Genomic DNA, 25,271 nt, shown 5'->3' with positions numbered 1-25,271 from the left:
TGTATGTACATTAAAATGGCATACATATTCCCTTTATATTTTGTTTAGAAAAAAAAAAAAAAAAAAATATATATATATATATATATATATATATATATATAGATATATATATATATATATACATACATACATGTTATTACTATTGTTTGTATTGTATTGTATTGTTGCTTAGAACGTTCAGTAACTTGCACTGAAAGAGACATTCCTTTTTTTTTACACTAGGTGGCGCTTTACGGCCAACAAACGGAAACTATTGAGTCTTGTTCAAATCAGTATGTTTTTGTGCGTTATTGGAGATATTTTTATACACCTGACATGTAATCATCTGCTGCTCTGTTACTGCGAAGTACTTGGCATACAAATAAAAATCTTGCCTGCGCAGTTTCAAATAAATTAATTTTAAAAACGTCATAGTGAGTAATCGTAAACTACTGGGATTGGTCCATCAAAAATAGCGATGAGGAAAGTAACGTACAACGTTGTAATGTTGGTCCGTGATATTGGGAAACTTTAATAGCCTTGGAATAGAAATACACAGCGATTAGGTAAATCATAAAACTATATAGTTATTTAACAAATAAATAAAACATTTAAATTGCACCATTAAAATGTCCAGTAGTCCCGCCCTACGCAACTGAGCGCATTGTCTTGCGTAACTGTGTTTGTGAATACGTCGCGACGCAGCTGTCACAGCAGGGAGAAGGCGCATTCAGAACGCTTTCCTTCGGCCTCTCTGTGTTTTCAGTCCTTTTAAATTAATGCTGGAGACCCAACATGGATTTTGGCGATTTGTTTGACGAGCGAACGTTCACCTTCTCTGACTTCCAGGAGTTTACGGTCAGTATCCGTGCTGTTTTTGTCCTAGTCGGGCTGTTTTGGCGGTTGACTGAGAAACTCGCGCGAAACTGACTTATGTAAAAACTTTTAATACGTTTTAACGTCTTCTTTTATTTAAAGCCCAGGATATTAGACTGAAAGAAACTAATTATTCTTAAATACAGCAAATATATTCTGTATTTCAGTTCGTGAGACAGTCACTGTTTGTTGTGAGTATTAATCTAACGCAGCGTTACGTTAGTTCGAGGCTCACGCAGAGGCCTAGTGTTTGGGAGTGATAGAAAAAACACATACCGCAGTGATGTTGCTGCTTTAATAATACTACGTAGCTTTAATAGACCTCCTTTTAATTTATTGTTAAGATATTTGACATTTAAACCATGTTTGTTTGTATTGTGTAATCCTGATCAGTTTCTGCCTGGACACGAGCAGTGGTCAGAGAGAGTGAGGAAACGACTGTACTATGGTCTTGATTCTGACAGCCCCTTGGATGCTCTCTCATGCCCCATGACAGGTGAGCTCACAAGTTAAACTAGTGCAAACGCAATACATTCATTTATCTTCACCAGACTGCTTGTTTTGTCTCCCATATTTACAATAAAAAAGATTTCCAAGTTATCTGAAAGCTTTCCACTGTAGTATGGTTTGTTAGGATATGACAATATTTGGACGACTATTTGAAAATCTGGAATCTGAGGGTGCAAAAAAATCTAAATACTGAGAAAATTGCCTTTAAAGTTGTCCAAATGAAGTTCTTAGCAATGCATATTTCTATTCAAAAGTTAAGTTTTGATATATTTATAGTAGGAAATTTACATTTATCTTTACTTAATGTTCTAATGATGAAAAATTGATCATTTTGACACATACACGTGTATGTTTGACCCAAAATGTTGGCTATTGCTACAAATATACCCATGCTACTTACCGTATGTCTGGTTTTGTGGTCCAGGGTGTCAAATATTTACAATTTTTAGAATTTAGTTTAAAATCTAAAATTAAATACAATATATTGCTCATATTAATTCTTTGTCATAGCATAAAAATATTTAGGGTCATGCAAAGTTTCTATTTCAGTGAATTCCCAGATAGGGCCATGTTTGGGTGTATTCTTTTTCATCATCATAATGTTCTAATGATTTTTGGCATAAAAGAAAAATTGATAATTTTGACCCATACACGTGTATGTTTGACCCAAAATGTTGGCTATTGCTACAAATATACCCATGCTACTTACGTCTGCTTTTGTGGTCCAGGGTGTCACATATTTGCAATTTTGTTTAAAATCTAAAATTAAATACGATATATTGCTCATATTAATTCTTTGTCATAGCATAAAAATATTTTGGGTCATGCAAAGTTTCTATTTCAGTGAATTCCCAGATAGGGCCATGTTTGGGTGTATTCTTTTTCATCATCATATATATTCTGTTTATGTAACAGTTTATTTTATTTGTGTTATTTGTCTGTACAGTGCTGCTTGATCGCTCATCATTGTATTTCTTCTAGATATTGCTGTGGAACTGCTCCAGAAATCTGCCCCAAGTCCCATAAGAAAACTCCATAAGAAATACGCCGCACACGTAGCCAGGTAAGATCGCCTTAAATCTCTGATTTCGAAATATAATCTCATTAATAAATATTGTGTATAATGCATTTTCACTGAATTAATATACATTTATTTTTTTTTTTTTTTTGTTACAGGGAAGCATGTATATCTCCCTGCGCTATGATGTTGGCCTTGATATACATTGAAAGATTGCGACACAGAAATCCCGAATACCTGCAACAGATCTCATCCTCAGACCTCTTTTTGATATCCATGGTATGTATGCACATCCAAGGATTTTTAAATTTTACTTACCTTTTATCACCCTTATTTGCTTCTCTGAATTTCTAATGTTATCTCCAGATGGTTGCCAGTAAGTATTTGTATGATGAAGGAGAAGAGGAGGAGGTTTTCAACGATGAATGGGGCACTGCGGCCAAGCTGGATGTTCAGACTGTCAACACTTTGGAGATGAACTTCCTCAATGCGATCGTAAGCGTGACTCTCTATCTTTCCAAAGAACTATGGCCATTTACAGTAGTTTGACTTGTTTTGTTCTTTTATACACGCTTATTAAGGCTAATACTAGATCATGTTGCATTTCTGGTTGTGAGTTTTCTACAGAAATTGATTTGAAACGAGATTATTTACTTTCTCATTTGCAGGACTGGAACCTCTTCACTGAGCCCAGTGACTTCTTTAAAGTCCTCAGTCAGGTGGAAAGCAGGTTGGTTAACATGCACTACTGTGTCGTAACCGTACATCTCAAATTATACTGAGTCATATGGTTTAAGTGAACACTCCTACTGGCCTTTAAGAGGTCAGCGCATAGGCTAGATCTTTGTTTTTCTTTTCAAAAAAAATCAAGGACGATTTTTAATGTCATGACCTGTTTAAATAGCCTATGAGTATTTAAGTCCTTTGCAACTGGGCAGTGACTCACTTGGACTTAATGCGGTTGCCCTTTGCAGTCTAATCTGTTTATCAGAGTGAGTTGGATTAGCAGTACATTTCTCTTAAGTTGTGTGTCAAGTTCAGGGTCCTCACACATGCTCGGTTTCTTGTTTGGTTATGATGTTCCAGTGTAAAAAGATCAGTATTTTTGTCCTTGTAGCATTGCGAAGCGACAGGGAATGAAGCGAGGCTGGTTCACCTACACGGATCTCTGCGTCCTGTTGGAGCAAACCCATTGGAGGGAAGCTCTGTCAGCTATCTACCAGCACTTTACCAAGGTCAGTAATCACAGTTAAATCCATATAAACTACTAAATACACCCAAAAAGTGGTCCATATGATGTGCACTGTGTTCCAAGTCAGCTCAAATTTGCTGTTCTTAAATATTATTTGATTCAAATATGGCACGACAGAAGCCTGTTTTGACATCTCACTGGACATTGTCACAAAAAAACAGTAAATCTGACATTAAAAAAAAATGAAATGTATATAATATACACATACAAGCATTTTATTATTATTTTTTATTTTTTATTTAAGATTTGGGCAAATTTGTGGTTATGTTCCAATATAAAATAATAGTAATTATATTTTATAGTCACATTGTTATAATGACACAATTTTGTAATATTCAATTATTAAAATAAATATTACTATTGCAATTTAACTAAAATAAAAAAGTTCTTAAATTAAAAAAAAAAAAAAAAAGTACAGCTGTAAATGTACAGTAGTAATGTTTATGGCTGTCATAATTTCTTCAAACATTAAATCTTTTATTTTCAACTTAAACTTTATTTATATAGCGCCATTGAAAATACAAAATTGTTGACTAATATGCTGTACAGTAAGTCCAAAGATAGTCAATAAATAATGTCATATTCAGAATAACAGATTTCAGACCTAAAACAAGACCAACTACTCAGTAAATCTGCTATGAATAAAAGCCAGAGAGAATGGGTATGTCTTGAGCTTTACTTTATAAGATCATAAAAATAAAAAAAAAAGTAATTTTGGAAGAAAACTGCTGGAAGCTTTTTTTTTTTTTTATACGTCTAGTTTATAAGCACTTCACAAGTTGAGAAGATAGTTGACGCATGTTGCATTTCCAAATGCATGTTATAAGCGACCCAAGTTGCTGCGAACAGAACTGCTTTAAATCACTGAGAACACAAATTATGAGCCGCATGCATGTAAATGAACGTGCTTCAACAAAAACTTTCTGAACCAAACCGTTTGCGATCTAATAATCACACTAAGCCATATTGCGATCTTGAGTTTTATTTCAGTCAACCGTGCAGTGCTATCTTTAACCGTTTGTTGTGTTCTTTACCTTCCCTGCAGGTTACCTGTATACTGGGTCTCCTGTACTTGACTAGCGTAGCCGGTCTCATCGCTTCTTGTGTCGTCATCCACCAGCTCGGCCGTCTTCACAATACCAGCTGCACTTACTCGGACCCGCCGAAGCACACATCCATTCAGACACCAGCACTTCTCCCCGAGCTCTTTCTGGACACGCCGCGCCTAACCTCAAACCTCCACTGCTGCGTCCTGACCAATGACAGCCTGAAGCCGCGGCCCACCGCCGTGCCGGATCAGCAGGGTTCTACCTCGTCTTCCTATCAGAACATGGTGCTTTGTATCTGGGGCTCCATCATCTCTGCTCTTTCCTACGCAGACCCCTCGTCGGACATCCAGCCTCAAGACTGTTTGGTGTCTGAAGTGATCTGTCACAGTCACATGGGTGGTTTCCCTCAATGTGCAATAGCTCGCAATGGCTCGGCGCCTCTTTCCTCTCCGTGGTATGATCGTCTCACAGCACTTTGGCTTGGGTTTGCTCCATTTAGCGAAAGCCTAATATTTTCAGACACCCATCTTGGCTCCATGCCACCATTTCAAAGATGTTGTCCAGAGACGACTTTGCCCTTCGGGAAATCCCCATCTCTTCTCATGCCCGGCTAGATGACTCTTACAGTAAAATAAAACCAGCAAAGTTTACATTCGCAGTCAGCTGTCTCGCTCTTCTTTAATGTTGTATAGGAACCAGCCGTATGGCTTGGTTATAACCGGGTTGTGGTGGGATATCAGTATGTTGGGGAGAAGCTTGTAAGGAGGTTTATTACAGAAGTGCCATGTGTTGATTGACAGTTTGAATTTGGATGTGTGATGCAGTGTGCGCTAATGCAGTATGAATGAACGGGCTTTCTTTTCTTTCACTTTCCGAATGGGTTAGTTTGGTTGGTTTTAGATGTTCTGTGACACCTCCAAAGCATCCAAGCAAAAATAATGGCAGGTAGTTACGTAAGTTAACAAAGGCTCTGCTGTTATGCACGGAAGTGCGTGTTCTTGTTTTGAATAGTCCACATGGTTTTGTGCAACATGCCAATGTCCTGAGGAAGACTGTTTTGTTTAGAAGTTCCTTCCTGTGAAAGCCTTTATTTTCAAGTTGGGAAATAGTTTGAATTTAAGCCTGGTTTTGTTCACTTAGGTTCAGAAAGGAAGGGTAGGAGAAAAACAGAAAGGGACCAGTTTTACAATCTCAGTTATACAGTTAGCTTGTAATGGTCAGTTGATGCCATACCTCATCCACAAAGTGTTCATCCTAGATTGCTTTGGTTTGTAGTTACAATCCTCAATATTTTGATATCCTCAAGTAGTGTATTAAATATTGCAGAACAGGCTAATTTAATAGATTTGGGTTCATTGCTTGACTTTGTTAATGAGTTTAATTTTGGCTTTATTTTATGTTCTTTAAACATAATGCAATTAAGCAAAAGGAATTAATATTATTAAGACTTGGACAAAAAAGTCCCCTTTAATACCTGATTTAACGGTCTCTTACATATCCATCAATATCTGTTAATGGCTTCCAAAGTCTGTTAACTATTTTTTTTGTCTGTCCCAATTTTGTACATTTTGTATAGAAATAATAAAAGATCATACAGCTGCAACAATGAAAAGAATAAAAACATAAATCTCAGTCTTGACTTGTGTATCTCATTTAATATTGGTTTTTAATATAAATATTTTAAGCATGTAGATTGTATATTGCCTTAAAAACCAGAGTTATTTTATTGTGACTGATTTACTGTTACAGTTTTGTTAATATTTAGAATTTTATTTTATTAATTTTAACTTAAGTAATTTCCTTTTTTTTTTTTTTTTTTTTTTTTTACTTTTAATTATTTGGTTACACATTATTTTAAGGTGTCCTTAGTACAGTGTGTAATTATATATTTAAGTACTTAGTAATATTAATTAACAACATGTACTTATTATATGGTTAGGTCTTAGGGTTACTTGCATGTAATTATGCATAATTTATTGTTATCATAATAGTAAGTACATGTAACAAGGACACCTTTAAATAAAATGTTGCCTATTATTTTAGTACTATATATAACGAAAAATAAAAATTCAGTGCAGAATTGTCGTTAGTAGAACATATATATATATATTAACAAAATAATATTAAAACCGGTTTAATGACTATGTATTTCGAGCAATATTGAAGAAATGTCTTAGCTGGCTGTCGGAAGGTGTGGCGTAAAGTTAATTTTGGACCCTTCGTGAAGCAATGGGCGGTCGCGCGCATATCACACAGGCCACGCGCTATATTTGGAACAAACTACGCGTGCCTGCGCTCGCGCGGTCTGTCAGCTTCAGTGTCAAACAAGACACCTTTACACCACTTTTAACCAGACTCTTATAGCAATATCCTAAAATAGGTGGTCTTCTCTTCACTGCGCCGTCGCTTTGTCTCTCCATCGGTCGTACTGCGCTTAACAGACTTCACTGTTGATCCTAATATAGCGGGATCCACGAGCATGCGCAGGAAGCGGGGACGCGCTGCGCGCGGAGAGGCTCGACTGTAATGCACACGCACAAATGGACGCTGGCACGCAGGTAAACCTTCTCTCAGGGGTGTGAAGCAAATGCGTGGGTTAAAAGGAACGAATTAGGCAAGACACTGAGTTAAACGTAAACAATTTTTACAAGTGCAAAATCAGGGTTTTTATTTAATTTATTTTTTTACCGTTATTTACAAAACTACCGTGGTACTGCTATCTATTACCTTGTCTCTTTGGGAAATTTAATATAATAAAACCATAGTGGTTTGGAAGTCTAGTATATATGCGTGATATGTATATATGTGATTGTCAGCATACCTGGGAAAAAAGGCAAGGGAATGAAAACAGAACAATTCGTATAGATAAAAAAATAATAGTTATATAATAACAGAGAAACAGTAGTTTTCATTACATGTCCATGTATAAGATTATTTTATTATATATTTATATTTTATTGTTATTGTGCTTAATGAGAATTGTTATTTTTTTATTATATTAAATGAAAGCATTTTCTGTTACACAGAGAATAATGACTGCATTCCAACCTGCAGCGTGGTGTCAAAGATGACTAGATTGCAGCTGGTTGGAATTGCATCATAACAAAAGTGCTTCTTCATGAAATATGCTTCTGCATTTGAATCAGGGTCTGGAGACAAAATTTTTGTTTTTAGTCAAACTACCCTTTTAAGACAGACATGTAATGAAAACTGTGTTACCTGATTTGCATTTGCTAATTTTAATTTAAATGGAAGAATTTAAATTTTTGAGCAAATTAGTCCTTAAAAGAAAATGTAATGGTGTATTTTTTTCCCCCCGACAGGATGGTTGCCATGAGGACTATATAATGAACAGCGTAGGTAGGTCAATGAACATCTCATAAGTCTGTTTGATGATGGGCATTAATTTACATACAGCATCTTAAATATTCCTTGTTGTTTGGTGTGTTTCACATTCCTCTAGACTCCGATCCAAATGCAGAAGCTTATATGGACTTCATGAAAAAACACTGTTGTTATGATGCAATTCCCACCAGCTGCAAACTAGTCATTTTTGACACCACACTGCAGGTTGGGATGCAGTAATGGTCTTTGGTGTAAAAGAAAGTGTTTTCATTTAATATAATTAAAAAATGACCATGATAATTAATTTAGGAAAAAAAAATGTTTAGAAAAGGTGAGCACACATCTGTTGTATCGATGCAGGTAAAGAAGGCCTTCTTTGCTTTGGTGGCAAATGGCCTGAGAGCGGCCCCTTTATGGGACAACAAACTGCAGAGATTTGTTGGTAGGACTGATCAGAGTGTGTGCATGTTATTTTTTTTATCTCTGAGTTGTTCTCTTGTTTCCTTCATTCCCTTGCATTTTTCCCCAGGTATGCTGACTATCACAGATTTCATCAATATACTTCATCGGTATTACAGGTCACCCATGGTGGGTTGCGATCTCTGCCTCTTCTCTAATGATCACCTTGTGTTGTACTTCATGGTTTGAATCATATTGATTTTGCATTGACTGTCCACATAATGCTGCATGAGACAGATATTGTTTCTTTGGTAGATGTTAACAAAGTGACTTGAAATAGTATTCAGCCTCAGTCTATTTAATGCAAATTATTTCCTCAACCTGAATTTTTTTAGCCTTTATTTCTAAATCAGTCAACTCGGCAACAATTAAAAAAATATATAAATAAATAAATTTCCCAATAATAAAAAAAAAGACTTAAAGAATCTAGATTGTCAGTCTAGATACTGTCTTCTAATTCTATGTCTATAATTATAAAAACAAATAATATATTTTTTTAATGTATGAGTTTTAGATTTTTAAAAACAAAACTATATTTTTAAAAATATTTTGTAATACAAATGTTGGGGTCAGTAAAATTTTTAACTTTTTTCAGTAATGATACATTAAATTGATCAGGTAAAGACATTTATAATGTTACAAATAATTCTATTCATCAAAGAATCTTAAAGAAAAATGGCTAGCACTTTATTTTACAGTCCTGTTCCTCAAGTACATACTATTTACATGTTATAGTGATTACAATAACTAGGTACTAACCCTGAACCTACCCTTATCCCATGTAATTACCATTACTTTCTTAGGTAAGTACACTTTAAGTACATGCAAATACACGTTTTGTAAAATAAAGTGCAACCGAAAAATGTATCACAAACATATTTCCACAAAAATATTAAGCAGGACAACTATTCAACACTGATAATAATAAGAAATGTTTCTTGAGCAGCAAATATGATAATGATTTCGGACGGATCATGTGACACTGAAGACTGGAGTAATGATGCTGAAAATTCAGCTTTGCATCACAGGAATAAATTACATTTTAAAATATATTCAAATATAAAACAGTTATTTTAAATTGCAATTATATTTTAGAATTTTACTGTATATTTGATCAAATAAACGCAGCTTTGGTGAGCATAAGAGACTTTTTTGAAAGTCCAAAACATTGACAAATATGACTGACCCCAAACTTTTGAACAGTAGTCTATATTTATATATACATTGAACTGTGTAATTATTATATATTTTATAGTTACTTTCTTCCTTTTGTAGGTTCAGATCTATGAATTGGAGGAACACAAGATTGAGACATGGAGAGGTGATTCATTTCAAAGTAAATAATCTGAACTACACAGATGATGTTGGGATGTCATATGCAGCTATCGCATACAGCCACTAATTATAAAAGTCCTAAAAGACAGTGGGTTTGACTTACTAAAGCATGCTTCACTCAGTCAAAAAAAAAAAAAAAAAAATACTTAAGACCTTGATAAATGTGATGTTAAAAAAGATGATAGCATTGCTCCTTAAAATGGACTATATACTTTTTTTTAATAAGCATTCATTACATCACATATGTTAGGTTGACATATTTTGTATCGAAACATTATCAGGCTGCCTGTATGTATCTCAATGTATCTCACGCAGCTGTCATTGTGTGATTACAGGGCAAATGTACTGCATATTAGTGTTACTTGAGATGAGCAACTTAGATTTGATTTTCCCCCATGTTTCTCTGTTTGTATTGTCGTGTGCTCTCTCTTTCTGTTAGATGTTTATCTGCAATATCACGATCAATGTCTCATCAGTATCACACCAGATGCGAGGTATGAAAAATATCGCTTATGCTAAACTTGTTGGCGCAGTTGAGTTTCTGGGTGGTTATTAGAGTTGCTGGTGCCATTATACATAAGAATAATTATACAGTAATCATAACATGCTACATAGATTTTCCTATTTACATTACCATTCAAAAGTTTGAGGTTGGTAAGATTTATTTTTTTATGTTTTTGGAAGAAAAACACTGCATTTAATTGATCAAAATTTGTAAATTCAAAATTGATCAAATTAGTAAAATATTATTAAAATTTAAAACAACTGTTTTCTAGTGTAATATATTTTAAAAAGTAATATATTCCTGTGATGCAAAGCTGAATTTTCAGCAGTCTTCAGTGTCTCAAGATCCTTCAGAAAACATTCTAATATGATGTTTTGTCCTCAAGAAACATTTCTCACATTTTTTTTTTCAGGATTCAGTAATGAAAAGAAAGTTCAAAAGAGCATTTGAAATATTTTATGTGGTAAATAGACTATTTGAAAAATATCGCTTATGTCACTTTTGATAAATATGCATTCTTGCTGAAAAACAAAAGTATTGATTTCTATATAAAAAAAAAATCTTACTCAGCTCAAACACTAACAGTATATGTATTTATAATATATTTTATCATATGTATTTCTATATTTTTTCTCTCTGTACACAGCCTCTTTGATGCTGTCTACTCTTTACTGAAACACAAAATCCACAGGCTGCCGGTCATTGACCCAGAGTCTGGAAATGTCCTTCACATACTGACCCATAAGAGAATCCTCAAGTTCCTTCATATATTTGTAAGACAGATAAATCCAATTGTTAGTTTTATTTGAACTCATGATATAACAGTTCAGCATGTTTATATAAATGTGTATACACCTGAATTCCTCTTCATCTTCAGGGAGCCTCGGTGCCCAAGCCACGCTTCTTGAAGATGCAAATTAAAGATGCAGGAATAGGAACTTTCTCAGACGTGGCGACCGTCTCACAGATGGCCACTGTGTACGATGCACTTTCTGTGTTTGTTGAGCGACGTGTTTCCGCTCTCCCAGTGGTGGATGACGATGGTACTTAAAACAAGTAAAATAAGTCATGTTACAGGACAAAAACTAAATATCGAACTTCCGTTTTACTTTCTTCTGTTTTCTTTTGTTTTTTCTAGGCAAGGTGGTCGCCCTGTATTCCAGATTTGACGTGATTGTGAGAATCTCTTCTCCTTTTTTTAATTTCAGACATTAAATGCAGAACTGGCTTATTGAGAGAACTTGTAACCAGTATCTTGTACAGTATAGTGATATTTTACTTGACTGTCACCATCTCCTTTGGCAGAATCTTGCAGCACAGAAAACCTACAATAACCTGAGCATGAGCATGCAGGAGGCCGTGCGGAGGAGACGCGGTTATGTGGAAGGAGTCATTAAATGTTACCCTGACGAGACTTTGGAAACTGCTATTGACAGAATAGTCAAGGCTGAGGTAAGGAAGTGTGTTCTAAACTCAGGCTGATCTTATTAGTTAGACATTACAAATGTATATAAATTGATCCTTTGCATATCTCCATGCAGTTTTGTTACATTTATTTTATTTTATTTTATTTTATTTTATTTTATTTTATTTTATTTTATTTTATTTTATTTTATTTTATTTTATTTTATTTTATTTTATTTTATCTTATTTTATTTTATTTTATTTTATTTTATTTTATTGTTTGGTATTTAACATGAAAAAAATGGAAGGCAAGAATGAAGTAAGGATCTCTGTTTTACATGATATATTTATATTAAAAATAAAATGTATAATTTTTTTTTTTAAATTATAGTTTATAAGAAATTAGTACTGACAGAAACTTGCATTTAAAAAAAAGTTGTCTTTTTTTGCAAATGTTATATTCAATTTTATTGTTTTGTTTTGCATTAGATTTTTTGACAAATGTAATTTTATTTAGACTTTATTATATTTTGTTTAATTTTATTTTTAATTGTCATTATTATTATAATTATTTTTTTTATTTAAAATTATTGAATTATTATTATTATTATTATTTTTCCCGTTTTATTTCTTTCTTGTTTAATCTTGGTTCTGTGTGCAGGTTCATAGGCTGGTGCTTGTGGACAGAGAAGATGTGGTTCGGGGAATAATCTCTCTCTCAGACCTGCTGCAGGCCATAGTTTTATCTCCAGCAGGTATTGATGCTCTGTTTTCCTAACCTGAGAGGATATGTTTTCTCCTGTTACCTCATCTAACCAGCACTAGTATCCAGGTAGGCTTTACTGCCTTCCCAGCCTTGCTTTGCCAACACATGCACTGCTACTGCACATAGTACTAGTCAAAAGTTTGGACACACCAAACTCAGAACAAAAGTAAAATCATCCAAACTATATATTGGAAATAGAAATGGAATTATGTAGTGACTATATATATATATATATATATATATATATATATATATATATATATATATATATATATATATATATATATATATATATATATAGTTATTTATATTTATACTATTTAATTATTTATTTTGATTTACTGTTTAGTATTTTTATTTCAAATATTATTCTATATTGTTTTATTTTTAATCAGGTTTGTCATGTTTTGTCATTTTTATAGCGTCTTTTTTTTAGCTTATTTTATTTTATTTTTGTTTCATTTTGGGTTGTACTTATTTATTCATTCATTTATTTTTTTATTTTTATTTTTTTAAATCTATAAAATTACATAAATGGAAGTGTTCTATATATGTATTGTTAAAACGATCAGAAAATCCTAAAATAATTTATATTTGTCTAAAAAACACATTTCCAGCATTTAATCATAAAGCATGCAATCATGAGAAACATAGATTCAGCCAGGTGTGTGTAAACATTTAACTAGTCCTGTAAATTACCCCACAGTATTATGTGGCTTTATTAATACAGTCAGTATTGTATATTACATCATGTTATGTCTTCTGTTATGTAAAGCTCCAGCGCCCATAAATCGCAGCCGCTCCTAATACATTTTGGTCTCCACAATGCTGATGCATTTTTCTCTCTACTTTTAGGTGTTCATAACCAGTGAGCAATAACTGAAAACACTTATATGCAATGCTAATGATAGAAAATTGCTGATGAATAGAGTTCTCCCTGCATGTTTGTGCATGTGCGTGACCTGTTTGTTGGTTTTATGAGTATTTGAATGTTTGAGAATACACTGGTGGGTCAGGGACGTGACCCAGGAGCCTTTGTTATAGTCATTTAACACCTGCCACTGTCCTGTCCTGTCCTCTCTGTGCTGATATTGTTGTTGTACTTCAGAGTAGGAATACCATGGTATTATCTAGTTCACTTTCTGTAAGTGTACTGTATTCTCTTATCCTGTTTCAGGCTTTTAAAGCAGATAAAGTATGACTGCAAGCAAGAATGAAGAAAGGAGCTCTTTTTTTACATTATACATTCATATTGTAAAATATGTTCAGTCTGGATTACGTAGTGTATAATATATTAAGCAACACATTTCTCATTTAACTGAGAGATCGTTTGTGATAAATGAGTACTGACAAAGGAAACTGCTGCATTTTGTTTTGATGAGTGAGCACATGGGCTTGGATTCTGATCAAATTGATCATCTAGTTTGCCTTTTTGTGCTATGTTATGAAATGTATTGTCAGATTATCATGTTTTGTTTTTCTAATAAACAATTCCTTGTGCTCTTTCTTTGCCTGATTGCCTGCTCAACAAATAACCTTATACCGAAGTAAAAAAAAAAAAAACCTGCTTATTATATGTGTATATATATAAATTATTATTATTATTATTATTATTATTATTATTATTATTATTATCATTATTTTAATACAAATTTTGCTTAATGAATAAAATACAATTTTATTGTAAGGTTACATAAAAATCTCATTAAACGTTTCAATCTGCATAAAATAATAGATTATATCAATGGAAAGCTAATTTATTCAGTTTTCAGTTGATGTCTAAATCTCAATTTAAAAAAAAAAAAATGAAATTATTATTTAAACAAAAACTTTTATTTTGGATGCGATTAATCGCGACAAATCGTTGCCCAGCACGAAATTGTTAATATAAATATGTCAATAAAAATAAATCAAATAAATGTCAGATTTAATTGTATAAGCGTGTGTTTGTTGCGCAGCCAGCAGATGTCACCCAAGCGCGCAGTAAACACTGAGCATGTGACTCAGTGAGAGCCTGTAAGATTCGCCGTGTGTTTCTGTTTTTTCTAATAATCCATGACCAGCCTCTCCTGACCAAACCTCGTCATCAACACACACAAACAACGCTGGACAAGTAATGGCGAGCAGACGGGCCTCGGTGTCCTCGGCGGATCTGGAGGCCTGGTTCCCCGCGCCCGGCGGCGGCGAGGATGCGCCGGAGCTGCGGCGGCTGCGGGAGCGTCTGCGCGGCTGGCTGTCGCAGTTTGAGCCCGCGGTGCTCTGCGCGCAGCGGCTGCTGGTGTGGGAGAGGCCGCTTCACAGCATCATCGCCGCGCTGGCGCTCAACACGCTGTTCTGGTGAGACCCGAGCGAATAAAGCTGCTCGTTTGGAAGAGACGCTGTTAATCCTGACCAGTGCGTTAGTTAGTTAGTTAGTAATCTAGTTAATCTAACGTTAACGTTACTCGTTAGTAGCCGCTTCAGGTCGAAGTTCTCCCGCGTCGCTTTTGTGGCAGCTTCGCTACTCTTAGCGAATAATACTCTTTAGCATTATGGTACTGTTTTTCGGACATGTGCTATGGTTTTGGATAATACCATGGTATTCTTGGGCGACCATGTGAATATCATGGTGATGATACTTTACCGTAGTATACATCGAAATACCATGGTATTACTACAGGTTTTTGGACGTACTTACCTTAATACTAACGTTATCATATGATTACTGTGTCATACCATGACAAAAAGTACTATGGCATGTAACGTTACAGTCATAGTATCAGATAGAAATACCATGGTACTTTGGTATATACCATAGTAATACTCCATGATTTAAGAATATGTTTTAAAACTTGATTTCCAAAAACATGGTCATACCTAGGTACTTTTTTTTTGTAAGGGGTAAATACCATGGAGTATGATTGTGGTATGTTTTTGGACATTTCCTGTGGTGTTACCATGCAATTTTGTAAACAGATCTTGAATTACCGCATAAATATGTATAATTATTTCACCATAGTATTACTGTATAAAAACACTATTGTGGAACTGACACCGTTTGTATGTGTATGCGTGTATTCTGTATATATGAACATAGTTGAATATACATAGTATATATAAAAATCTTTCCATAATATTAATGTTATTAATGGTTACCATGTTATCATTACCTTTGTTTACAAATAACATCACAGTTACATTTTGGTAAGTACTCAGAAACTGTGGTAAATATCCATATGGGACGTGACAAACATGAATTATTATTGTCATATGAATGAGTCATAGGTTGTTTTTGTAATTGGATTAGAAGCAGATTGTGATGTCTGAACAGATGTGTGTGTGTGTGTTTTAGGTTCCTGTCCTCCACATCTTTGAGACCCTTGTTCCTCCTGAGTGTGTCTCTCATTGGACTGACGTTACTGGAGAGATGGAAAGACAGGCTGCCACAGATCACTGGTAGTGCATGCACAAACTATGAGCTGTATTGTGCATTTTAATCATAACAGCACATACGGTTCATGGGTATACACCGTAGGACTGGGCATCATAGCTGATGTATAGCTTATATTGTGTGTTTTGCAGCATTTTGAGGATACTTCATACATTACTCAAAATGTATCTGCTCTGAAATGTATATTTCTCAATTTAATAACACAATTTCAAAACAGTCATGGTTAAGTAGATTTAACAATTAAGGCATGTTTTACACACCATTTTACACTAAATGTACATATTAAGGAATGCTATATATATAATTATTATTATTATTATTTATTATTATTATTCATATGCCAGTAGTAGTACCCAGCTATATGCATCCAATTTAAAAACTGAAATTTTAAATGTTTTTTTTTTTTTGAAAGAAATTACATTTATTGATCAAAGAGACATTAAATTAATTGAAAGTGACAATAAAGATATTTATAATGCTACACAGGAATAAATGACATTTTAAAATATAGTACAGTAGATTTAAATGATACTAATATTTCAGAATATTACTGTTTTTCATTAAATAAATGTAGCCTTGGTGAAACATGTAAAACATGTCTGTGTTGTCACAAAACAAGGAGGGATCGATTTATGATTTAGCTTAATTTTATCATCATATTATGTATTTTTTATATTTTATGAGAATTTCTTGAACATTCAGGGGTCCATTCATTCATAGTTTCTCTCACTGTGTGCTCGTGTGTTCTCTGCAGTGTGGCATCCTGAGGCGTCAGTCTTTGAGCGGTATGTGTCTTCAGTAATCTCAGCATGTCTCAACAGCACCCCCGTCCCTTATGTGTCTGCACTGCTCACTTTCAGAGTTGTTTCCTGTGCTGTATCCTAAGTTGGTTTCCTTATGAAATGAGATTATCTTTGTCCTGACTGTACAGAGAAGCGCTGACTGATCAGCCACGTCTGTTAAGCGTCGAGGAGCTCAGCCATCATCTCGCCGAGAGTTACCTCATCTTCAGCCTTTACATCCAAGAAATGCTTCAGTACAAACAGCAAAACCACGGCAAGGTGAGGAGAGAGAGATTCTTTCAGCTAAATATATTTGAAATGTGTTTCAGAATAACACAAAAATCATGTATCATATTTTCTACAGTAATATGAAGCAGCACATTTGTTTTCAACATTATTTATAACAAGTGTTTCTTGAACAAATGATCATATTAGAATGATTTCTGAAGATCATGTGACAACTGAAGACTGGAGTAATGATGCTGAAAATTCAGCTTAACCATCACTGGGAAAAAAGACAATAATATTGTAACAATATTTCCCAGTATTACGGTTTTGATTGTATTTTTGATCAAATAAATGCATCCTTGGTGAGCTTAAGAGACTTCATTAAAAACTTTTTGCTGACTCCAAACATTTTATGTCCGGAAAGTGTTTGCTGATGAATCGTTCTGTTTCTCCTCATCAGTTCTGCATCATGATGTGTTCAGGATGTTTCATCCTGGCCGTGGTTGGACATTACATTCCCGGGATAATGATCTCCTACATCATATGTGAGCAAACTTGTTTTATTCTTTTTACACACTCCGCTCCCCTTTTGCACCAGCTACTCAAATTGCACAACACACAACTCAAGTCCACCTCTGCACTTACATAACACTCCAGCTGTATTTTGCATTGCTGTGAATTAAAGAAGCAAAATAAAGAGATGAATATATCACTCCAGAGAGGAAAAATATATTCCCTGGCTGGGTTAAAAATGCAGGCACATTTAAATACACAAATGTGTTCATAATAAATACTACAACAATTCAAACTGGTGTAAAAAAAATATATATATATATATATAAATAAATATATATATATATATATATATATATATATATATATATATATATATATATATATATATATATATATATATATATATATATATATATATATATATATATATTCTGTTATCCTTTTTAGTGAATTTAATTTAAAAAGATAGGGAACCTATCCAGGTCATATTTTACCATAAAATAATTTACCAAAAAGTTTTATTTTAATTTTGGGGTCAATAAGAGTTAATGTTTTTTAAAGCTTCTTATGCTCACCAAGGATGCTTTTTTTTAATCAAATATAGAGTAAAAACAGTAATACTGTGAAATATTGTTACAATTTAAATGAACTGTTTTCTTTATAAATGTATTTTAAAATGTAATTTATTCCTGTGACCAAAGCTGAATTTTCAGCATCATTTCTCCAGTCTTCAGCGTCACCTGATGCTTCAGAAATCATTCTAATATACTGATTTGCTGCTCAAGAAACATTTCTTGTTGTTATCAATGTTCAAAACCGTGGATACATTTTATTTTCCAGGATTCTTAAAAAAATATGAAGTTCAAAAGAACAGTGTTTATTTTGTAACATTAATGTGTCACTTTTGATCAATCAAATGCATCCTTGTTGGGTAAAAGTATAATTCCTATAAAAAGTAACTCTTACTAACCCCAAACATTTGAATAGTACTGTATGCAGAGGTTAATGGTGTTTTGTCTGTCCTGCATTAGTGCTGAGTGTGCTGCTGTGGCCGCTGGTGGTCTACCATGAGCTGATCCAGAAAATGTACACCGGACTGGAGCCCATACTGATGAAACTTGACTACAGCATGAAAGGAGACACACAGCACCGCAAACACGACAAGAGAAGTGAGAGCGTTGTCTTATTTACTGTCCTAGCTTGCTAACCTTACTTTTCAATTTTTCAAAACCCCAAATAAACACAATATTGTCTTTTTACATTAGTGGTAAGTGTAATCCTATATATACAGATTTTACACCACTAATTTTATTTTATAGACTATTATGTAATGGCTGATAATAAATTTGATAATTGTTGCCCCTATGTTCATGCTTAAAGTGAAATCAGGTGTCAAGACATTTTAGATACAGAACATTTTTTTTACAGAAACCTGGCACAAGTTTACTGCTTGAACCTGAATGAATAATCCCTAAAATTATCTGCATACAATATCAATATATTATGTGCTCTTTCTGCCAATTTGTTCCTGTGGCTCAGTGGTAGAGCATTGCCTTAGCAGCGCAAAAGGTTGTGGGTTCGATTCCCAGGGAACACACATACTGGTAAAAAAAATAATAAAATGAAAAATGTATAGCCTGAATGCAGTGCAAGTCCCTTTGGATAAAAGCGTCTGCTAAATGTAAATGTAAATGTGTGTGTGCAGAGCTGAAGAAGGAGCAGGAAGAGGGTGATGAGCCGAGGGCAGAGACAGAGAGCGAGAGTGAGGAGGAGCTGTCATGTTTCGCCCCTACTGTGAGTGTCCTGATACAGGGGGGTTAGTCTCATGTTTGGTGGTGAGGGGTGTACCCCATCTGGCTGTTTTCTATATTTAAACCTTTTTCAGCATCATTACTCCAGTCTTCAGTGTCACACGACCCTTAAGAAATCATTCTAATATGCTGATTAGCTGCTCAAGAAACATCATCAATAATGAAAGCAGCTGTGCAGCTTTTTTATACTTTTTTTATTTTTTATTATCAGGATTCTTTGATGAATAGAATAATCAAAATAACAGCATTTATTTGAAAAAGAAATCTTTTGTAACATTTTAAATGTCTTGATCTATTTAATGCATCCTTGTTGAATAAAAGTATTAATGTCTTTCCAAAAACATCTTAGTGAACAGTAGTGTAATTCCAGTCACTGATTGGCTTGTTCTGTGATCAGGTGGATGTGAAGACTACGGCTCTGGCGATGGCCATCACAGACTCTGAGCTGTCCGACGAGGAGGCATCTATACTGGAGAGTGGAGGATTCTCTGTGTCCAGAGCCACCACACCACAGCTCACAGACGTCTCTGAAGGTGCTCAGTGCTTTTTTTATATGCATGAAAGTCTTAAAACTAGATTTAAAAAAGAAATAAAATTGTAGTTTAGTCAGACTTATTAAAAGAACTGGATCAGTACCACAGATAACAAACATTCAACAGACATTATTTACATGGAGTCTATTTTTTTTTTTTTTTTAATGTTTTGAATTTTTTTATATACTTATCTGAATTTATTGATCAAAAATACAGTAAAAACTGTAATAATAATATTATAATTTAAAGTAACTGTTTTCTATTTGAATACATTTTAAAATGAAATTAATTCCTCCGATATGAGATTTGAAAAGGGAGGAAAAAAAGTTTGGCCAAAGGCGGGTTCAAACCCGGGTCGATCGCGTCAAAAACACTACTACACATGTTTTACCATCTACGCCACTGGAGCTGACGTTTGAAAGCAGTATTTTGTTGTCTTGACTAGTCCAATCACACGTTGGTGGGCGGAGTTAGTGTAAATAGCCTCTGCTAACAAGGCGGTCTGTTTGTACTTAGTGTACTTAGATCATTGAAAAAGCCTTCACCTTCTACTTTATTTTTACTCAAAAAATACCTGTTTTCATCAGCAGACCTGGATCAGCACAGCATGCACAGTGAACCGGAGGAGGCATTCTCTAGAGACTTAGCAGAGTTCCCGTCGGTGGACGAGCTGCCTTCTATTGAACCGGGTCTGTTCAATTTCCCGCTGCGCATTCTCGGGTCTGAGCAGACAGGAGCGTCCAGATCTGAGCTCCAGGAGGAGCCGCTGTCTCCGGCCAGCCGCCTCATCCAGCACTTAGCATCTCCACTCCACTTTGTCAACTCGCACTTCAATGGACACGGACAAGCGGCGGGGGTGGACCAAAGCATTGTGGGTACTGAAAAAGAGGGAGGGGGATCCGCCGCGGGCGTTTCGAGACCTGCTCGGTCCCTGGAAGCCCTTAGCGAGGAGATAGTGAGCACGGCCATCTCTACAGTAGTACAGAACACTCTCTCAGCCCTGTTGCGGTCTACCAATGAGGGCTCATCAATGGCTTCCTTTCTTCACACCGAAACGCCTCCTTGCCCGATGGAATTGCCCCTCGAGTCGCCTTCCACCCAGGAAGCCAGCGCAGAAGAAGAGGACGCTGATGTCACTGAAGCAAGCACCGAAGAGCAACCGGATGTCACGCTCGTACCCGCCGAGGAAGAGGACTTTGAGCTTCTGGACCAAAGCGAACTGGAACAAATGGATGAGGGGTTGGGCCTTGGTGTTGTTGATGGACAGGAAGTGGGCGGGGCTTCCACAGACACGCCCCCAAGCAGCCAGCAGCACCCAGACCAGCAGGATTCCTAGCTTCATGTCATCTAAACTGTTTATTTTATTTATAGTCCTTGTAGATACCATATTACTGACAAACGATTCATGAAAAAAGGGAATGTTGCGGTCAGCTATGCCTTTTTGTTGTTTTCGGGAGTGAGATCACTGTGATTGTTGGTGGGCTTTTGTTTCCTGAGCAGGTGAATGTCCAACTCAAATCCTAAAAGTGACAGTAATGAGTTTTTTTTTTTTTTTTTTTGACAGATCCAAATGGCCTTCAGCCTCAAATCCAGCCACTCAGATTTCAGAAGCAGTTTAAAATAGACTTAGTTTTAATCATTTACTGTATGTATATTTTGACAAAGACCACATGTCTGCGACACAAGAGCCCTCTGGTTCATCAAACCCATGCTGACCGCTGTCATGGGAAGAAGCCATGTGGGCTGAGTTTTATTTGCTTGTAGGGCTGGGAGGTTTTGTGTGGAAAGAGAGGATGAGCAGGATATGACTGCAAATCCTCAATGAAAAGTTGGTTATGTTAAAGATTTCTTTTCATAATCATAGCTTAACTAATATATTCCTAAAAAGTGGATGGTTTTATTTATGAAGACTAGTTTACTATTAAATGCGTCTCAAATAATAAAGCTGCAAGATTTATATTCTGGGAGACAGAAGAAAGAAAAAAGTTTAGCGCGTTGCAATTGCAAATCAGATCATTTTTAGAGATCAATATTGGACTGTGCCATTTACTGATTTTTGAGGATGTAATCTGTGAAGTACTTTTGTCGCACAAAGGTGATTGTGAATGCAGCGTAGCACACTTTAGCTATCAGAAAAGTTCCCCATTGTTAGTGCTTGATGTTTCTCTCCTGTATTCATATATAAAAAAAACAAACAAAAAAAAACAATAGAAGTTTATCTCACATTCAGGCTCAATATATCATAATTGGTTGCACTTTTGAAGTATTGTTTGTGTGCACATTTGCAAGACTTCTTCTGGATTTTCATAGCCATGCCAAATATACTGCTGTTCAAGAGTTTGGGGTCAGTAAGTGTTTTTTTTTTTTTTTTTTTTTTATAGGAATGAATACTTTTATGCAGAAAGAATAAAAGTTATTAAAAGTTTTCTCTTTTTAAATAAATGCTGTCCTTTTAAACTTTATAGTCAAAGAATTGTGACAAAAATATCACAATTTCCACAAAATATGAAGCAGGACAAACTGTTTCAACATTAAAAATAATAATAAATGCTCCTTGAGCAGCAAATCAGCAAACAGGAATGATTTCTGAAGACAATACATTACATTTGAAAATACATTAAAATAAAAAAACATTAAATAATTTGATCTAATTTTTTTTATGTTAAAAAAACATTCAGAAATCTTACAGACTCCAAACTCTTGAACGATAGTGTAAGTTTCATTGTACAAATCACATCAAGAGCTCAAAATTTCAGATTGCCTGAAATACAGTTTACATGATAAACTATGAAGTGTAGGTAGATTTTGTGCATGGGCTTGACTGAATTACTTTCCCTTTTTTAATTGAAATGGACATATATAAGAGGGGAATCCTAAGAGAATGATTGAGCCTTATTTGTATGTATCTTTGTAAGATGTTTGTAATAAGATGTTTCTAGAACTGACAACATGAAACTCTTAACAGCATATTTGGGATTATTTTAAAAGAATTTGATTATTCATTTCTCTTCATCTCAGTGTCAGATCTCAGTGACGACTTCTGTGACACTGAAAGAATACAAGATTTTATGATCCAATATATATATTTTTCAATTATTAATCATACTAAAGGGAAATATTGAAGATTGATTGGAGGCAGGTTGACATTCCTTTAAATTCTAAAGTTATTCTTGCGCTCTGTCCTAACCAGTCATAATGTGAAAAAAAAAAAAATCTATTTTAATTAGAATTTTGTTTAGCCCCACCCACTGTAAAATCTGATTGGTCTAAAATCCTGCGCCACATAGTTGCAAATATGTTCTGCTGTTGCTGTGATTGTATTTTTAGTTTCAATGTGGAAAAACAAACTGCTTGTCGCATCTGTTGTTTGGTTAGAAGTAGGACTTGGTGTTTTTGCTTTGTGTTTGGCCCCTTCTCCTGTACATACCCACAAACTGACACATCTGATCCAGACCGCAGAGATTTGTGTTTTCAGATATTTACAGAGAGGTGATCTTTGTGTTATAGTGATTGTGTTTTGCTCATGCTGTTACTGCTTTATGATCTATAAAAAAAAAAAAGCACTTAAAGCGTTTAACTCCAAAATGTATTGTTGAATGTCATTTTGTTACTCTGACTTGCACCTCCATGTATCTCTTAATATACACCCATAAGCTGGTTTTCAACTTCAAATGCTTTGTGTTCATTTAAACAGGGATTGTTTTCACTGAATTAAACTGATTTGTAAATTGTGAACTATCGCGGGATTAGACTCTCCTGGTTTAAAGGAATAGTCCACCCTCAGGCCATCCAAGATGTAGATGAGTTTGTTTCAGAACAGATCTGGGGAATTTACATTATTGGCTCACCAGTGGATGCTCTGCAGTGAATGGGTGCCGTCAGAATGAGAGTCCAAACAGCTGATAAAAACATCACAATAATTCACACATCTAATAAAGTCCATCAATTAATGCCTACTGAAGTGAAAAGCTGTGTGTTTGTAATAAATCCATCCATTTTTAATTTCAAACTGTTGTTTCCAGCTAAACCGTGAGTCATCTATCAATATTGCTTCCTCTAGTGAGAAAAAAAATAAAAAAAACCATGTTGTCTGAATCAGGAAAGAAATATGCACTGATCAAGTCCAAAAGTCCAAAACAGTTTTGATGTGAGAGGACAGCAGAGGATGGAGTTTTTCACTGGAGGAAGCGATCACTTCACTTTGACCAAAAAAGCAATGGTTTAAAGTTAGAACAGCTGTTGGATTTTTTTTTTTTTATAAACTCACAGCTTTTCACTTCACAAGATGTTAACTGATGGACTGGAGTGGTGTGGATTATTGTGATGTTTTTATCGCTCTCATTCTGACGGCACCCATTCACTGCAGAGGATTTATTGGTGAGCAAATGATGTAATGCTACATTTATCCAAATTTGCTCCCATGAAGAAACAAACTCATCAACATCTTGGATGGCCTGAGGGGGGTACATTTTCAGCAAACTTTAACTTTTGTGTGAAATATTTCTTTAAGGCCAGAATGATAACTACAAAGATAACCGCAATGATATTAACTCTATTTTAACGGGATCCAATATGCAAATTAACAAGGGTTCTTTGCCGTGTTTAGAATCGGTGGACATTGGGGGAAGAAACAGGATGATGTAGACTACAGATTTCTTATGTTTTGCTTTAAATATCTGCTGACTGTTTCTGTGCTCAGAGAACAGCGAGAGAGAAAGCCAGGCATGACGAAGGCTTAGTGAGGTAAGCTAACGTTACAGTATCGACAGCCTCAGGCCTGAGCTGGCAGCAGAAGCCAAGGCAGATGGTCGCACTGCTTATAGTCAGAGGTGACTGTAATCTCGATAAGTGGATGCGATAAACCTCTGAGGGTGGAAACATTACAGAGGTCTATGGTATTAATGGAAAATGGCATGTAAGTGTTCTTGCTAGATGCTTTTTAAGGAAGGTGCTTTCAAGCTGCATTTAGAAGATTTCTAGGTCTGTTTAACATGGGCACCCACCTAGGTGACCCTAGCAACCCCATAGCAACAAACTAAAACTCTCAGAACACCTTAGAAAGAGCGCAGCAATGCCCTGGCATCAAAAACAAGAAACACATTTTACAGTTTCAAATATGAAGAACTTTTTAGCTTTTGTTTTTCAGCAAAGTACGCATTGTATTATGATGTTGATTTTAGAATTAATGGAAATACTGTGAACTAAAAATTAGAAAGTTACCAGTACCTTTTCTGTTTCTTTAACGATTTGTTTTTCTTCCAGTGGGTAGCGGCAAGGTTTGCACAGGTAAAGACTTAAAACACAAAACATCTATTCCTGTAATCCAGTGGTTTTCAACATTTTTGACTTGAAGTCCTCTCATACACTCTCAGAAAAAAAGCTACAAAAGCTGTCACTGATGCAGTAACTTTTCTGTACCTTATTAACCCCTAAAGGGTGCATATAAGAACTTTAATGGTACATATTAGTACCT

At 35.0% G+C, this 25,271-nt stretch overlaps 3 protein-coding genes across 12 annotated transcripts; all 3 read left to right on the top strand.

Moving 5' to 3' along the window:
* The first annotated feature begins 645 nt into the window (after positions 1-645).
* Positions 646-6,316, top strand: cnppd1 (cyclin Pas1/PHO80 domain containing 1). The gene is made up of 8 exons (XM_042716988.1): positions 646-837; positions 1,249-1,351; positions 2,347-2,428; positions 2,542-2,662; positions 2,750-2,878; positions 3,052-3,113; positions 3,501-3,618; positions 4,681-6,316. The coding sequence occupies exons 1-8, from the start codon at positions 775-777 to the stop codon at positions 5,296-5,298; spliced, it is 1,296 nt and encodes a 431-aa protein (XP_042572922.1). The 5' UTR covers positions 646-774; the 3' UTR covers positions 5,299-6,316.
* A 617-nt stretch (positions 6,317-6,933) lies between these two features.
* Positions 6,934-14,006, top strand: prkag3a (protein kinase, AMP-activated, gamma 3a non-catalytic subunit). Of its 7 annotated transcripts, none has more exons than XR_006153753.1 (12): positions 6,934-7,242; positions 8,008-8,044; positions 8,148-8,254; positions 8,390-8,617; positions 9,764-9,809; positions 10,263-10,317; positions 10,975-11,101; positions 11,206-11,371; positions 11,467-11,504; positions 11,634-11,780; positions 12,394-12,564; positions 13,676-14,006. XR_006153753.1 is itself a non-coding variant. In XM_042716989.1 (12 exons), the coding sequence occupies exons 1-12, from the start codon at positions 7,225-7,227 to the stop codon at positions 13,681-13,683; spliced, it is 1,071 nt and encodes a 356-aa protein (XP_042572923.1). In that variant the 5' UTR covers positions 6,934-7,224; the 3' UTR covers positions 13,684-14,006. The 7 variants fall into 7 exon arrangements, 5 of the variants coding, with proteins under 5 accessions (XP_042572923.1, XP_018961618.1, XP_018961635.1 ...); XR_002018211.2 differs by having other exon boundaries at positions 13,354-14,006; XM_042716989.1 differs by having other exon boundaries at positions 12,394-12,487.
* Positions 14,007-14,407: 401 nt separating this feature from the next.
* Positions 14,408-23,383, top strand: LOC109086350 (reticulophagy regulator 2-like). 4 transcript variants are annotated; one of them, XM_042716982.1, is made up of 9 exons: positions 14,408-14,835; positions 15,830-15,936; positions 16,683-16,713; positions 16,860-16,989; positions 17,399-17,483; positions 18,486-18,623; positions 19,160-19,248; positions 19,663-19,798; positions 20,386-23,383. In XM_042716982.1, the coding sequence occupies exons 1-9, from the start codon at positions 14,615-14,617 to the stop codon at positions 21,132-21,134; spliced, it is 1,686 nt and encodes a 561-aa protein (XP_042572916.1). In that variant the 5' UTR covers positions 14,408-14,614; the 3' UTR covers positions 21,135-23,383. The 4 variants fall into 4 exon arrangements, with proteins under 4 accessions (XP_042572916.1, XP_042572917.1, XP_042572918.1 ...); XM_042716983.1 differs by having other exon boundaries at positions 14,417-14,835; positions 15,830-15,933; XM_042716984.1 differs by having other exon boundaries at positions 14,421-14,835; positions 20,389-23,383.
* The last annotated feature ends 1,888 nt before the right edge of the window (positions 23,384-25,271 follow it).

Source organism: Cyprinus carpio, chromosome B1 (genome assembly GCF_018340385.1).
Source record: "Cyprinus carpio isolate SPL01 chromosome B1, ASM1834038v1, whole genome shotgun sequence".
Classification (NCBI taxonomy): Eukaryota; Metazoa; Chordata; class Actinopteri; order Cypriniformes; family Cyprinidae; genus Cyprinus; species Cyprinus carpio.
This window is presented reverse-complemented; position numbering and strand designations above follow the sequence as displayed.

Coding starts and splice junctions, on each gene's coding strand:
- LOC109086350 (XM_042716982.1), top strand. CDS start 14,615: ATGGCGAGCAGACGGGCCTCGGTGTCCTCGGCGGATCTGGAGGCCTGG. Junction 16,990..17,398: donor AACAGCAAAACCACGGCAAG/GTGAGGAGAGAG, acceptor TCTCCTCATCAG/TTCTGCATCATGATGTGTTC. Junction 19,799..20,385: donor GCTCACAGACGTCTCTGAAG/GTGCTCAGTGCT, acceptor TGTTTTCATCAG/CAGACCTGGATCAGCACAGC.
- cnppd1 (XM_042716988.1), top strand. CDS start 775: ATGGATTTTGGCGATTTGTTTGACGAGCGAACGTTCACCTTCTCTGAC. Junction 2,429..2,541: donor TACGCCGCACACGTAGCCAG/GTAAGATCGCCT, acceptor TTTTTGTTACAG/GGAAGCATGTATATCTCCCT. Junction 3,114..3,500: donor CTCAGTCAGGTGGAAAGCAG/GTTGGTTAACAT, acceptor TTGTCCTTGTAG/CATTGCGAAGCGACAGGGAA.
- prkag3a (XM_019106073.2), top strand. Junction 8,618..9,763: donor GGTATTACAGGTCACCCATG/GTGGGTTGCGAT, acceptor TTCCTTTTGTAG/GTTCAGATCTATGAATTGGA. Junction 10,318..10,974: donor AGTATCACACCAGATGCGAG/GTATGAAAAATA, acceptor CTCTGTACACAG/CCTCTTTGATGCTGTCTACT.